General features: G+C 39.4%; 1 protein-coding gene across 6 annotated transcripts in view; it reads left to right on the plus strand.

Annotated features, from left to right (window-relative positions):
- Nucleotides 1-12,793, plus strand: part of LOC130917051 (roundabout homolog 2-like) — a 796,933-nt gene that overhangs the window by 367,212 nt on the left and 416,928 nt on the right. For all 6 annotated transcript variants that reach the window (XM_057838104.1, XM_057838107.1, XM_057838108.1 and 3 more), the window contains exon 2: nucleotides 2,798-3,124. In XM_057838104.1, coding sequence (XP_057694087.1) covers nucleotides 2,798-3,124 — 327 coding nt within the window. The remainder of the gene's footprint in view (nucleotides 1-2,797; nucleotides 3,125-12,793) is intronic.

Here is a 12,793-nt window from a genome sequence, read left to right on the forward strand (position 1 = left end):
TCACACGCTGATCTTGACAATGGTGGACTCAACAGTTTTTACTTGTTTGCACCTCCTCGTGAAATATCTTTTGTGTACATAGCAGCGATGTGGGCACTTTTTATGCTTGCGCTCACTGGTCACCCTTGGGTCCAATTACCCACAAGCTTGCGCTTGTAGCGGAGAGAAGAGCAGATGGTTGCTTTTTGTCCGGGTTCAAATGCTGATTAAAAGATCTGCTATGGGTTTTTTATGCATTTGTCTAACCCAAGGCATAGTGTTGCTTAGTGAGTTAGTGAGTCGTAGTTCCGAAACAAGTGATAACACCACCAGAAAAATCTATATTGATTTCATATATATATATATATATTTTTTTTTTTTTTTCTGAAAAGCTTGCCAAGTATTGTCTTGTGAGACTTTTGACGTTACTAAGGGTGTAACGGTACATGTAATAGTACTGAACCGTTTCGGTACGTGGTAGTCGGTTCTGAACGGACGCGTACCGAACGAGTTTCTGATATAATATAACCCTTACTTTTCGAGGCTGTGAGTCGATCGGGTTACAGTTTCTTTGTGTAGATTATATTTACTCCGTCTTCTCTACTATAATGAGGACCGACACGGTAGTACAGTCCAGAAACGTCAACGGCGCGACAAAGTGGCTGCCGCGAGAACGCAGTGAAATGCGGGCGTTAAAGTCTATTAGCCAATGCACACCAGTCGCAGTGCGGCCGCGTGTTAGACGCGTCCCAGAAGCGGCTCAACACGACACATGCGAAAAGAACGGCAGAGTTTATTATTTGACACGAGACGTGGCCCTCCTGCGTCAATACTACTAGCTAGGATCGGGCCGGAAGTCACTCGTGTAATAATACGGTGGATCCGGTAGATTTTCAAACTAATTTGCATTCGTAACCTACTTTTTGAGTCCATTAGATCTCTTGAGTGGTAGATCGGGGCACAGTTGACTTGTCTTTGTTGATTTACTGCTGTCTTCTCTGCTATAATAATAACCAACACGGCCCCGTGTTCAATACAAAACCCTTCTACCGCAACAAAACAAGTAGGAACTAATATTCACATAGGAACTAAAGTTATACAACATAAATTATACAATATAAATGAATATTACATCACATTTGTAAAATATAAACACATAATAAAATAAATAATAGCCCATTTAAATAAAATAAATTGAAATGAGCTAAAACACCGATAGTTAAATAATAAGAATAATACACACATCCTGCTTACACAATTAAATTTATTAATTTCTGTGTGGCGCTTTAACTTGAGAAAATCCACCAATAAAGCTTTTGAAAACTGTTCATAAGAAAAAAAAATGTTTCATTGAGGCATTTCATTTGTAAAATACATGTTAAAATCTTTGTCATTGGGATTGCTTTTCTCTTTAGCACCGGACTTCTTTTTTCTTCTTTCTTTCAGAAAGAAAGCTGACCAATAGGAAGGGTCTGAAAGGCAAATTGTTGTTGGATTATCTTTAAATACCCACTACTTTTTGAGCAGAATTCTAGCTTTGTATAGGCTAATGTTCCTATTGTTGAAAGGTGTGTAATAAACAACTAGCACATTTATATTTTGCATTATGTTTTTTTACTGTACCGAAAATGAACCGAACCGTGACCTTAAAACCGGGGTACGTACCGAACCGAGATTTTTGTGTACCGTTACACCCCTTAAACGTTAGTGTTGTAACGCTTTGTCTCAGGACAATATTTTAATTTCTTAGTCTTGTCTCAGTCTCGACTCCCAGAAGTCTTATCTTGGACCTGACTGGCTTGCAGTTTCGGGATTATCTGTCTTTAAATTATATGTTTTTAAAGAGAAGAAAAAACATTCGTTTTTTGTGTTACTAACATTCCAACACCCCTATAATTTCTGCAACCTTAACAGAGTAAACAATTGATTTCTATTGTCCTGTATTGCCTGTGTGGTGGCTACCACTACCACCACAATTTAGTGTTTCAAGATTTAGTTAATTATTTATGTGATATTTTTGGACATGTATTTTCCAAATGGGAGCACACTTTAGTGAATATTTGTCTGAATACTTACTGGATTTTATTCGTCAATTTGAGGTAACGACCACAGCTGTGTAAGATCTGGCACCTACCATTCTGAAGGGAGGATATTGAAGTTGATTTTAATTATGACTGTTTGGAGTAGTTTTCACTGTTTGTTTAAATGCACATTAGTTAATTATTGTTAGAATATATGTATATTTTCCATCTGTTGTCGTTTTATTAAGTTTACAATGTTTGGTTAATTTGTCATACCTCCTTCAGGTGGTCGTTAGTTGAGTCCGCCCTGATTTAAACGGCCAAAGAGATGTGTGTAGAGGTCAGTTTGGTTGAAGCCTTTTGTTGTGTTGGCCTCTTTAATGTCGGGCCCAAGATGTTATATTTGTTTTCTTTTGTGACTTTATTAAATTGAATTTTCAAGTTTAAGTTGAAACACCAGTGTCCACGTGTATGTGTGGTCCACTACAGCCTGTCATATTGAGTTCTGGCTTCAGGCAAGTCTTTGATTGTATAGTTTGAGTACAACACTTGGTAACTGAAAAAAAGTTGAATTTATTACTGACCAACAAAAAAATATTAAGTCACAAATGTTTTCGAGCTGGCACATGAAAATACATGAGCCATGAATAATATTTGGAGCTGATGTTAAAAGATTCCCTCAATTGCAGACATTGACAGTGCCGACTTTATTTGAATCGGTTTTGGCGTGAAATCACATGTCCATTCTGTACAGTTTCTTGAACTTTAAATGCTTACATTTCCCCACACTCCTCTAGGATCCCGTCTGCGCCAGGAGGACTCACCACCTCGGATCGTCGAGCACCCCTCTGATCTGATCGTGTCCAAGGGTGAGCCGGCCACCCTCAACTGCAAAGCGGAGGGCCGGCCCACGCCCACAGTGGAGTGGTACAAGGATGGTGAACGGGTGGAGACGGACAAGGACGACCCGCGCTCGCACCGCATGCTGCTGCCTAGCGGCTCGCTCTTCTTTCTGCGTATCGTGCACGGGCGGCGGAGCAAACCCGATGAGGGCGCCTATGTGTGTGTGGCCCGCAACTACCTGGGCGAGGCCATCAGTCGCAACGCCTCCTTGGAAGTAGCATGTGAGTCCTGAAGCTGTTTCCTTCATGCCCTGCTTCCCTTTATTTCTTTCAGCTCATAAAATGGAAGTCATTTGCTTGAATGATTACTCTCTGTGCATGTGTTTTATCACTATTTATACATAATGAGTGGAGGTCAAGGAAAAGCAATGATTACTTGGAGTGTTATTCAGTACATTCGAGGGAAAAGCAATGATTACTTGGAGTGCTATTCAGTACATTCTAGATTTCGTCTTAAATTTGAGAATTGACTAGTGTTTGTTCTTTAGATTTTAAATACTCCACCTACTGTATACAAGGTAACCCTCTTGTTGCATTTGTTTCTTTGGTTAAAAAAAATGTTTATAAGGGCAATTGGACGGAATGCAGTTTATACTTAGTAGTAGTAATTACTCTCAATAATGGATGAAAGATACAAGGTACATGATACAAAGATACAAATTCCTAACACAAATATGTGTGTCTCCACTATGTTTAGCAAGGGTGCTGAGATGTATTGTGATATTACATCACGCAATTCTCGTATCGATTCCGAATCAGTCTCTACTCATCCTGACTTGTGTGTTTTTGTTGTAAAGAAACAATACACTGGCTTCACTTCTACTCCTGTCCACTAGTTGGCAGTGCGCAGCTGCCTTGTCTTGCCCTCTGCTGAAGCAACAACATTTTGCAAGAGTTATCCTGGGTGGCCTCTTTAGACTATAGTCTCGCAGGATTTGGCGCTACGGAACATAAGTTTCAACATGGCGGAGATGGAGATAACGTGACAAGGCAAAAACATGTTTACTTGAGTGCTTGATTAGGTTTCAAGAATAAATTGATATAAAACCTATGAATCGTAATAGGAATCGTATCACCAGACAGGAGATATTACACGCAACTAATATTTAGTTTGCTAAATTTGAGATTTTTATCTTTATTTTAGTTTTATCACTGTTCCTGTTTAAACTCTTGTGCTTAGGATTACCGTAATTTCCTGAATATAAGGCACAACCATGTATAACGCACACCCCAAATTTACTTGTAAAATCTAGGGAAAATTATTGTATCCGTCTATAACGCGCACCCTAATTTTAGCACCAATAAATAGAAGAATACAAGAAAACAGAGCTCGTGTACAGATACAGAAATGTCATTTTACTGACTGGTTAAACACAGCACAAGCCTAGTACATTGGTAGTTCAAAACATTACCGTAAACTGACAATATGTACGGTAATAATATGATCTGATAACTTCTTGAACTTACCACAATCCAGGAGAAAACAAAACATATGTGACTTTTCTTTTAAAAGCTGCTGTATAACTTGCTCGTTTCATCATGATGAATCAGTATTTCCTACATGGATTGATGCGGTAAAATGAAAGTGAGAACGTAAGTTGGAAACCCGAGAGAGCTCATCACTGTCGACGTGACAGTAACAATAGGAATGATTGTTATTTGGGTTTGAATTTCCCGAGGGACAGATATAGTTGACGGACACAGGAAGTCTGTGTTGTTACGTTTGTTATGGTCCGAGTTGCGGAGCTGCCATAAAAGTTGACTCAAATGAGTTCAAGAAACAAAATTCTGTGCTTTATGAAGAGGGGAAAAAGCAGAATTTAACACAGACGAAATCATTCGGCTGATTAGAGTGAAGTAATACCGAAACAAAATGGTGACGTCACGTATCGTAATGGTCGGCAACGGATCGCCGTGATTTTACAAGTTGCTTTTGGGGGAAAAAAGTGCACGTTATATTCAGGAAATCACGGTATTTGTATTTCAGGCGTCCTAAATAAGACTCCTGAATTTTCATCTAGTAGCGCACCCTGGAATGTCAATTAAAAATTAGCTTCACAAACATTAGTTGCCTAGATCATGAAAGCAATGGCTGTACCAAATTGAAAAGCAATATGAGGATTTTACATCATTGTGGATCGTTAATGGTCTTTTTAACCATTTCAAGGGCTAATTATGACAAAATTTTAGAAAAATATTGTCCTCTGAAACAATTCTGATTGATGAAATATGGCATTTGGTTGACAAATATATTTAATAGGAGTGGCAACCTCTTTGTACCTCACGATACGATACAATTTGCGATACAAAGCTCACGATAACGATGATCTGACGATATGGCGAGACAACGATTATTGATACATTGGTCAGGAAATCATTCTAGGATATTCTACAAACAACTAATAAACAGAAAAACAAGCTTCTGCTGTGAACTGGAATGAGTTTATCACTTGTAGACGTTCGATCCGTTTGAAGTGGGAGGGATGGCAGCGAATGAACTGTTCATTCGCTGCCATCCCTCCCACTTCAAACGGATCGGACGTCTATGACAGTCAGTGGCAGCCAATGCCAGGCAATGAGGTAATTTTGGGCCATTTAAAGTCATTTACCTGTTGATTTGGCGTCGTGCACCGTCAATGCAGCCTTAGAGTTAACTGAGATACTATTATAACTTTTTCCTTTTTATTTTTTTTTTCGACATTGACACCTTTTTAAAACGATAACTCGAGTCTTGGCAGGAGCGTATTGATAACCTTTTGGGATACGAAGTATCACGATATATCACCATTTCGATATTTTGTCACACCCTTAATATTTAATAACAAGACTCACCAAGAATTCTGAAGGACATATGACTGAGGAACATGGCTATTTTGCTGTTTTGGGTGGGAAATTTCCTCGCTTGCAACAGCAGAGTTTAAACATTGAGTGTCTTTAGTAGGCAGCTCACAGAACATGGACGCAAATCCGCCAGTCGGGGATCAAAGTTGTAATGGATATTTTTTTACCCAGGCTCTGTGAGTTGTGTCAGTTGTGAGTGACGGGCAAAAAATGTGATCCTTAGATCAAATGACCTTTGAAGAAGGGCTTCAGGTGGGCTTCCTTTTGGGATCAGGGACTCAAGGCATCCTGTTACTTTGTATTGGAAACATAATTCCTCTACAATGTTTTTTTTTTTTAAAGGTTATGGCTAAGGTTTAATTAACTGTACTACCTGGCTGTGACTGATTCTAACGACACAATGGGTGGTTCTTTGTGCTCCTTTGCCCTGAGTAGTATCTTCTATTTACCTTTAAGTGTATTTTCCAGTTATTCCCGACTTGTGATCTGGAGGAAATTGGCTTATGTGTTAGAGAATATAGTGGGGGGTGATTCCCACCTTTTGATCTAGTCCCCCTGCTTTCCCACGGGCCTTACAAGAAGCCCCCCCAGGTGTGACACTGCAACAGCAGCTTGATCTATTGATCGCTATAAGAAGAGCTCTCTGGGTCTAAATGAAGATTCATAAAAAATTGAGTCAGTGAATCATTTTTGGTTTTACCTTCTTGTCGTATTTTTCTGCCTTATTCCATGAACTATCTGTTGTATAATCCAGTGTCGAATAAAAACAGCTAAGGTTGGGCCAATTACCAGCATACAAAAAGCAGAGTATGAATGACCTCAGGGAAACATTATAAAAAATGTAACATCTTGTACTACATGGGCTGCAATGGTAGATGTCATAGGTAAAAAACAAAATGACTGGCTGTACCATTGACGTATAGATTCATACAAGATGTGTGACCTGAAATAATTTGCTGAATTATTTAGGAAGAAATGGATAGCTGTGAAGTTTAATACTTTAGCCTCAATTGTTTCCAGTATGTCAAACCGTAGTAGTTTCAACAACAAAAACAAAGATCACCATCCGTGTCTAGTTTCACCTTTCAATGAGAAATTTGGAAGCTAAAACTTTCAGGATTAGACTCAAAATATGTATCTCTAGTAAAGGCATCAGCAGAGGCGTAGCAAGGGTTCCCGGGGGCCCCAGGCAACAAGCAACATGGGGCCCTTCCGAGTCACGTGACACACATATATACTCGTGCAGTGTAATGAACGCAAAGGTGGGGGGTGCGAGTGCGTGCACGTACGGCCATCTTGGCCATAAAAGTGGCGAAAACTAAGCACTTTACACTGACTCATATGGATGTACTTACACACATTTTAACAGGTGGCCGTCCTGTGCTTGAAATGCGCACCTTACGCCTATTCTGGCTCCCAGAATACGCAGCGCTTGTGACGAAGGACAATAACAGGACTGGTTGCTATGGCTACGTACGCATACCCAAGGAACCTTGCTAAAAGGAGTATTAAAATTGCTAATAAAATAGTTTAGGATTATTTTAGATGCATGTATGTTGTATTTTTCTTATAGAGTATTAGACGAGGAATACGATAGACCCATTAATAGACTTTTTGGGAAAAATCACAATTTCTTTAAGTAGTCACATGAAAAATGAGGTGGCCTGTGAAAATCAGCGTTAAACAACTCGGCAAGGATTTTCCAGAGAGTACTTGGTGAGTCACTCTTAAAACAATCAAGTGGTATTAATAACTGATTGGACTATCTTAAACATGTATAATCTATGTGACATGGTTACTGCTGATTGGGATTGATAACCGAATCATTAGATAATCTGCCAAATGATTCTATGGTATTGAAACACTCCCTACACTTGTTGCTCCAACAGTGCAGTAAAGCTGCGTGTTCTAAATCTGTTGGCCCTCTGGGGACCCCTGGTGGCTGGGGGCCCTAGGCAATTGCCTGGTTTGCCTAATGGGACGTGACGCCTCTGAGCATCAGCACTCTTCTATTTTAGTTTGTAAGCCCTTCAGAGAGACTGATTGCTATTAAAGGAAAATAATGTGCAAAAGATAAATGTGCAATGTTAAATTCCAAACAATTGGAAGTTTTGTTCTTTCCAAAATGGCAAATTGTAGATTCTGTTCTATACTGGACGCTGTATATTGGTAATCGCGCAGTAATGAATCGTCATAAACATGACATCCCTGCTAAGAAATTCAGCATTTGTTGAGTTCTGTCTAAGCAAGACCAATACAAAAGCACAAAAAGTCAATTAAACTTCTGCTGGACTTTTTGTGTTTTGGTACCGGTTTTTCTGTTACAGACGACCCTGAAGGGAAAAGCGAAAAAAAAAAAGATCTAAGAAATAAATTGCAAAAGGTCAGAGTTATACTAAACTGTCAGATATTTGAAACATTTTGGAATACAGTGGTATGAAAAAGTATCTGAAGCTTTTGGAATTTCTCACTTTTCTGCATAAAATCACCATCAAATGTGATCTGATCTTTGTCAAAATCATACAGATGAAAAAAAAGTGTCTCATTTAGCTAAAACCACTGAAAAATTTATAGGTTTTCATATTTTAATGAGGATAGCATGCAAACAATCACAGAAAGGGGAAAAATAAGTATGTGAACCCTCTTTCTAAAGTGACTTAAAAAGCAATTGAAACGGATTTTTACCAAACAATTTAAGTCAGGTGTGTGCCCGATCAATAATTAGTGGTTTAAAGCTACCCTGCCCACTAAAAAACACACACCTGGTAAGAATTGTCTTGATGAGAAGCATTGTCTCATGTGCGTCATTGCTCGGTCAAAAGCGCTGTCTGAAGACCTGCGATCAAGGATTGTCGATTTGAATAAAGCTGGGAAAAGATAAAAAAAACATCTCTAAAAGCCTGGATGTTCATTAATGGACAGTCTGAGAAGTTGTTACAAATGGAGAGAGTTTTGCACTGTTGCTTCTCTCCCAAGGAGTGGCCGTCCACCAAAAATGACACCAAGAGTTCAGCGCAGAATACTCAGAGAGGTAAAAAAGAACCCTGCAGTGTCTGCTAAAGACTTACAGAAGTCACTGGCACAGTCCAACATCTCTGTGCACACATCAACTGTATGTAAAACTACGGCCAAGAATGGTGTTGATGGGTGGACTCCACGGAGGAAGCCACTGCTGTCTAAAAAAAAATTGTTGCTCGTTTAATATTCGCACAAAGGCACTTGGACACTCCACAGACATTTTGACAAAAATATTTTGTGGACTGATGTTGAATTGTTTGGGAGTAACACACAATTTAATGTGTGGAGGAAAAATGGAACAGCTCACCAACATCGACACCTCATCCTCACCGTGAAGCATGGTGGAGGGAGCATCATTTTTTGGGGCTGTTTTGCTGCCTCAGGGCCTGGACAACTTGCAATTAATAATGGAAGAATGAATTCAAAAGTTTATTCAGATGTTTTGCAGGAAAACCTGAGGCCGTCTGTCAGACAGTTGAAGCTAAAAAGATGATGATGCTGCAACAAGACAAAGATCCAAAACACAGAAGTAAATCATTTTTGGAATGGTTTCAGAAGAACAAAAAACACGTTCTAGAGTGGCCAAGCCAAAGTCCAGACTTGAACCCCGTTGAGATGCAGTGGCATGACCTAAAGACAGCGATTCTTTTGACATTCCGGGAATCCGACTGAACTACAGCAGTTTTGTCGAGAAGATTGGGCCAGAATTATCCCTGATCGATGTGCCAAACTGATCTGCAGCTACAGGAAGCATCTAGTTGAAGTTATTGCTGCCAAAAGCGGGGCCAAAAAATATTAAATGTGATTTTTTTCCCGTTTCTGTAAATGTTTGCATACTATTCTCATTATAATATGAAAACCTATAAATGTTTGGGTGGTTTGGTTAAAGCAGACACCGTTTTTTCATCTGTGTGATTTTGACAAAGATCAGATCACGTTTAATAGTGATTTTATGCAGTTTTATGCAATTCCAAAAGGTTCAGATACTTTTTCATACCACTGCATATACGTACCACCAACAATATTATACATTATTGGTCATTCAGTTATCTCATTTTCAGGTCTTAATGTATGTTTTGCTTTCAACTAAAACCTTCAGGAAGGGTTTAAGGGATTTTGTTTTGGTGGACGGGTGGCGGGGCCTCCTAATCTCCCTGCCTTTAGCTTGCCTACGTGATTAGCTTTATCAGGCCCTGACATCCCTCTAGTGATTGTAAAACCGAAGCTAATGGCACAAGAAAGAGTAACGTTTAAATCCATGTTAAAATGATTTTGCGCTTCTGATCAGTCCCCTCCCAGCCATCCGTGTCTCCTGAGCTTCTACACACCCTAACCCCCTTTTGCACACCTTCACCCGCTACCCCAGCCCCCTCTTTCTGTTCACGAGTGGCTGAGCATGGACCCTCGTGAGATAATTGAATTGCAGCTCTGAAACAGATTGAAGTCGGTGTCCACAGAGAGGAGTTTCGCTGTTGAACGTCGGACATCACGCTGGGCTCCATCGGAAAAAGGAAAAGTGGAGGAAAAAGGAAGGGAAGACTGGATGGGGGAGGGTTGGGTGACGCCTCTAAGAGACACCTCTCTCTGTATTATTAATAGGAGTCATCTTGGGGAGTAGGTCTTAACCATGTTTTCTTTAAATATTATGTGCAACACTAACAAATGCATTGAATGGCGCAATGGACTGCTCTGGGTTTTTCTTCTGCTGTGGAGATTTTCATTAGTATTTTTGGGGGGAAATATGTAAAACAATGATTTTAATGAAGTTTTGTTTGGAGATAAATACAAATAAGACCACGAAAATAATTCAGAAATATTGGTACATTTTTACAATTTGAAAAACGATATTAGAAGTATAGTATGTTCTCTCCTTATGCATCTAAACAAAACAAGCTCAAATTCTAATCTTGTAGAAGTTTCGCCGGTTTAGCACATTTTGGCAGACCACTATTTATTTTTCCTACTCTCGTCTCAGTCTTTCCTGTTCATTTTGCTTTTGCTGCTCGTTTTGCTAAATATTGACAGTGCTGTCATGCTCATTAACGTTCCTCTCGGGTTTCAATTGAAAGGGTTGAACAGATGACATGTCTATGTCGCTAGAGTCATACTCTGGAAGCCACCGCCCTGTGACTTCAACAACAATTAGAGGAGTTCCAAAAAAATCGATGATCACATGCATCGCGATTTGACACGTGACGATTCGATTACGATTCATAAAGGTTCAAAAACTATTATTTTCCCCTTATAACTATATGGCAGCCGCTCGTAGCAGAACGAAATTCAAGACACGTCTGCCGCCCGGGCACCGTTAACTGGCGCACGCACGTTGTGATGGATGCTGCTGGTTACTGAGAGAGAGATTTACTCCTTTTTAAAAGACTGGAAAATAAATTTGTGTATGAAACAGGCAGGGACAGAAGCACGACCCTGCGCAAGTTATTTTTTAGAGCAAGAGGGGAAGAGAGAGAGTTTGTTGCTGTTTGTCTTTCGATGTGCAGCAGTAGTTTTAAGGCATTTCAATTAAAAAAAAATGTTCTGAATGTGTTGCTAAGACCCGTGTGCATCTATAAGAGGTGAGTACACGAACCCTCCTGTACTATTTAGCCATTATTGTAGTTGTTTTTGAGATGTTAATAGTTAGCGCCGAGCGCTAAGCTAATTAGCTAATTCGCTAACGTGTATTTCATATGCAGAATGTGTAAAACCATGATTACGTACAGCGGTAACACGACCTGTGAAATAGAACAGAAATCTGTGAAAACAAGCCTATTAGTTAAAAGAAGTCTTATTTCTAAAGACACTTTGTTTCCAGAAAATTTGGAATTCATTCCACCTGTGTAAGTTTTATTGTATTGGTGAGAGAAATAAGTACTCCCTTTAAAATGGTTAATGTTTTTGCACTTTCTTGTAAAAATAAATAAACAAATAAACAAATAAAAAAGCAGTTTAAGGTTTCTGGAATAAATTGACAAAAATCTGCTTTTATGCATACGCAGAGATTGAGGGCCCCCTAGTGGCCGAAAATGTCATTCCAGTAATTGACTTTCCTATATATATATGAATTTAATATAAAGACGTAGCTGGTAAAATGTTGTTTATAGAAGTTGTAAAGCAATGAAATAACAATGAATGAAATACACACAATGCAACAAAAATCCAACAAAATATTTCTTAATGGGTCAAAAATATTTTTCAAACAGATAACGTGACTAGCACCTTAGAGTCAAGATGGATATTTGGAATTTCTTTATTCATGTTTTGCCCCCACCCCACAAAAGTCAAACTGCGCATATGCTTTCATGTCCATTTTGATTTGTTTTTTTCTAAAGTGGTATACAAATATCGCAATAATCATCTTCAAGCGTAGTATCGGGATTAATCGGGATTGAATCCAATCATGACCTGTGAGTTGTGATACGAATCGTATCGCTAGATGTGAGGCAATACACACCCCAACTTCAGATTAGAACCGTGTTCTTGGGCTGCTTTGTTTTCCTTCCATTTTGCTTTCAAAGACAAGTACTGTACATTCAGTGAGCAGCTATGTCATCTCAAACCCTGCAAAAGTGCCCGAGAGTCAGCACGGCGCGATAGATCTGTCGCTTAACAGGAAGGATGTGCCCCCCTTTTCTCTTTTTCCGAATGAACTGGGTCAATGAGCAGCTTCATAAATCATTGTGAAGCCAGTGTGTCAGGAACGCTAGCTGCAGTGCTGCTGAATAAATTGCTGGTCCGGTATACATATCTATATATATCTATGTGTGTGTGAGCGTCTATCAGTGTGACACTGCACACCTGGGTCTAGAGCTTCGCTTGGTAAATGTTAATTGGCTCCATGTCTTCAAGTAGTGTTACACACCCTTGCACCTGAGTATACAAGTAGAAAGGGCGAACAGTTGCACTTTTAATAGTTTTATGCTATTTCAGCCTTCTGACTTGCACAGGGCTGCATTTTAGACAAATGAGGCTTAAGTTGGCCTTTTCCCTTGTATGGCGATTGTACTGGATGTCTTTTGTACAAAACTTTAAGAT

The sequence above is a fragment of the Corythoichthys intestinalis genome, chromosome 6 (genome assembly GCF_030265065.1).
Source record: "Corythoichthys intestinalis isolate RoL2023-P3 chromosome 6, ASM3026506v1, whole genome shotgun sequence".
NCBI lineage: Eukaryota > Metazoa > Chordata > Actinopteri > Syngnathiformes > Syngnathidae > Corythoichthys > Corythoichthys intestinalis.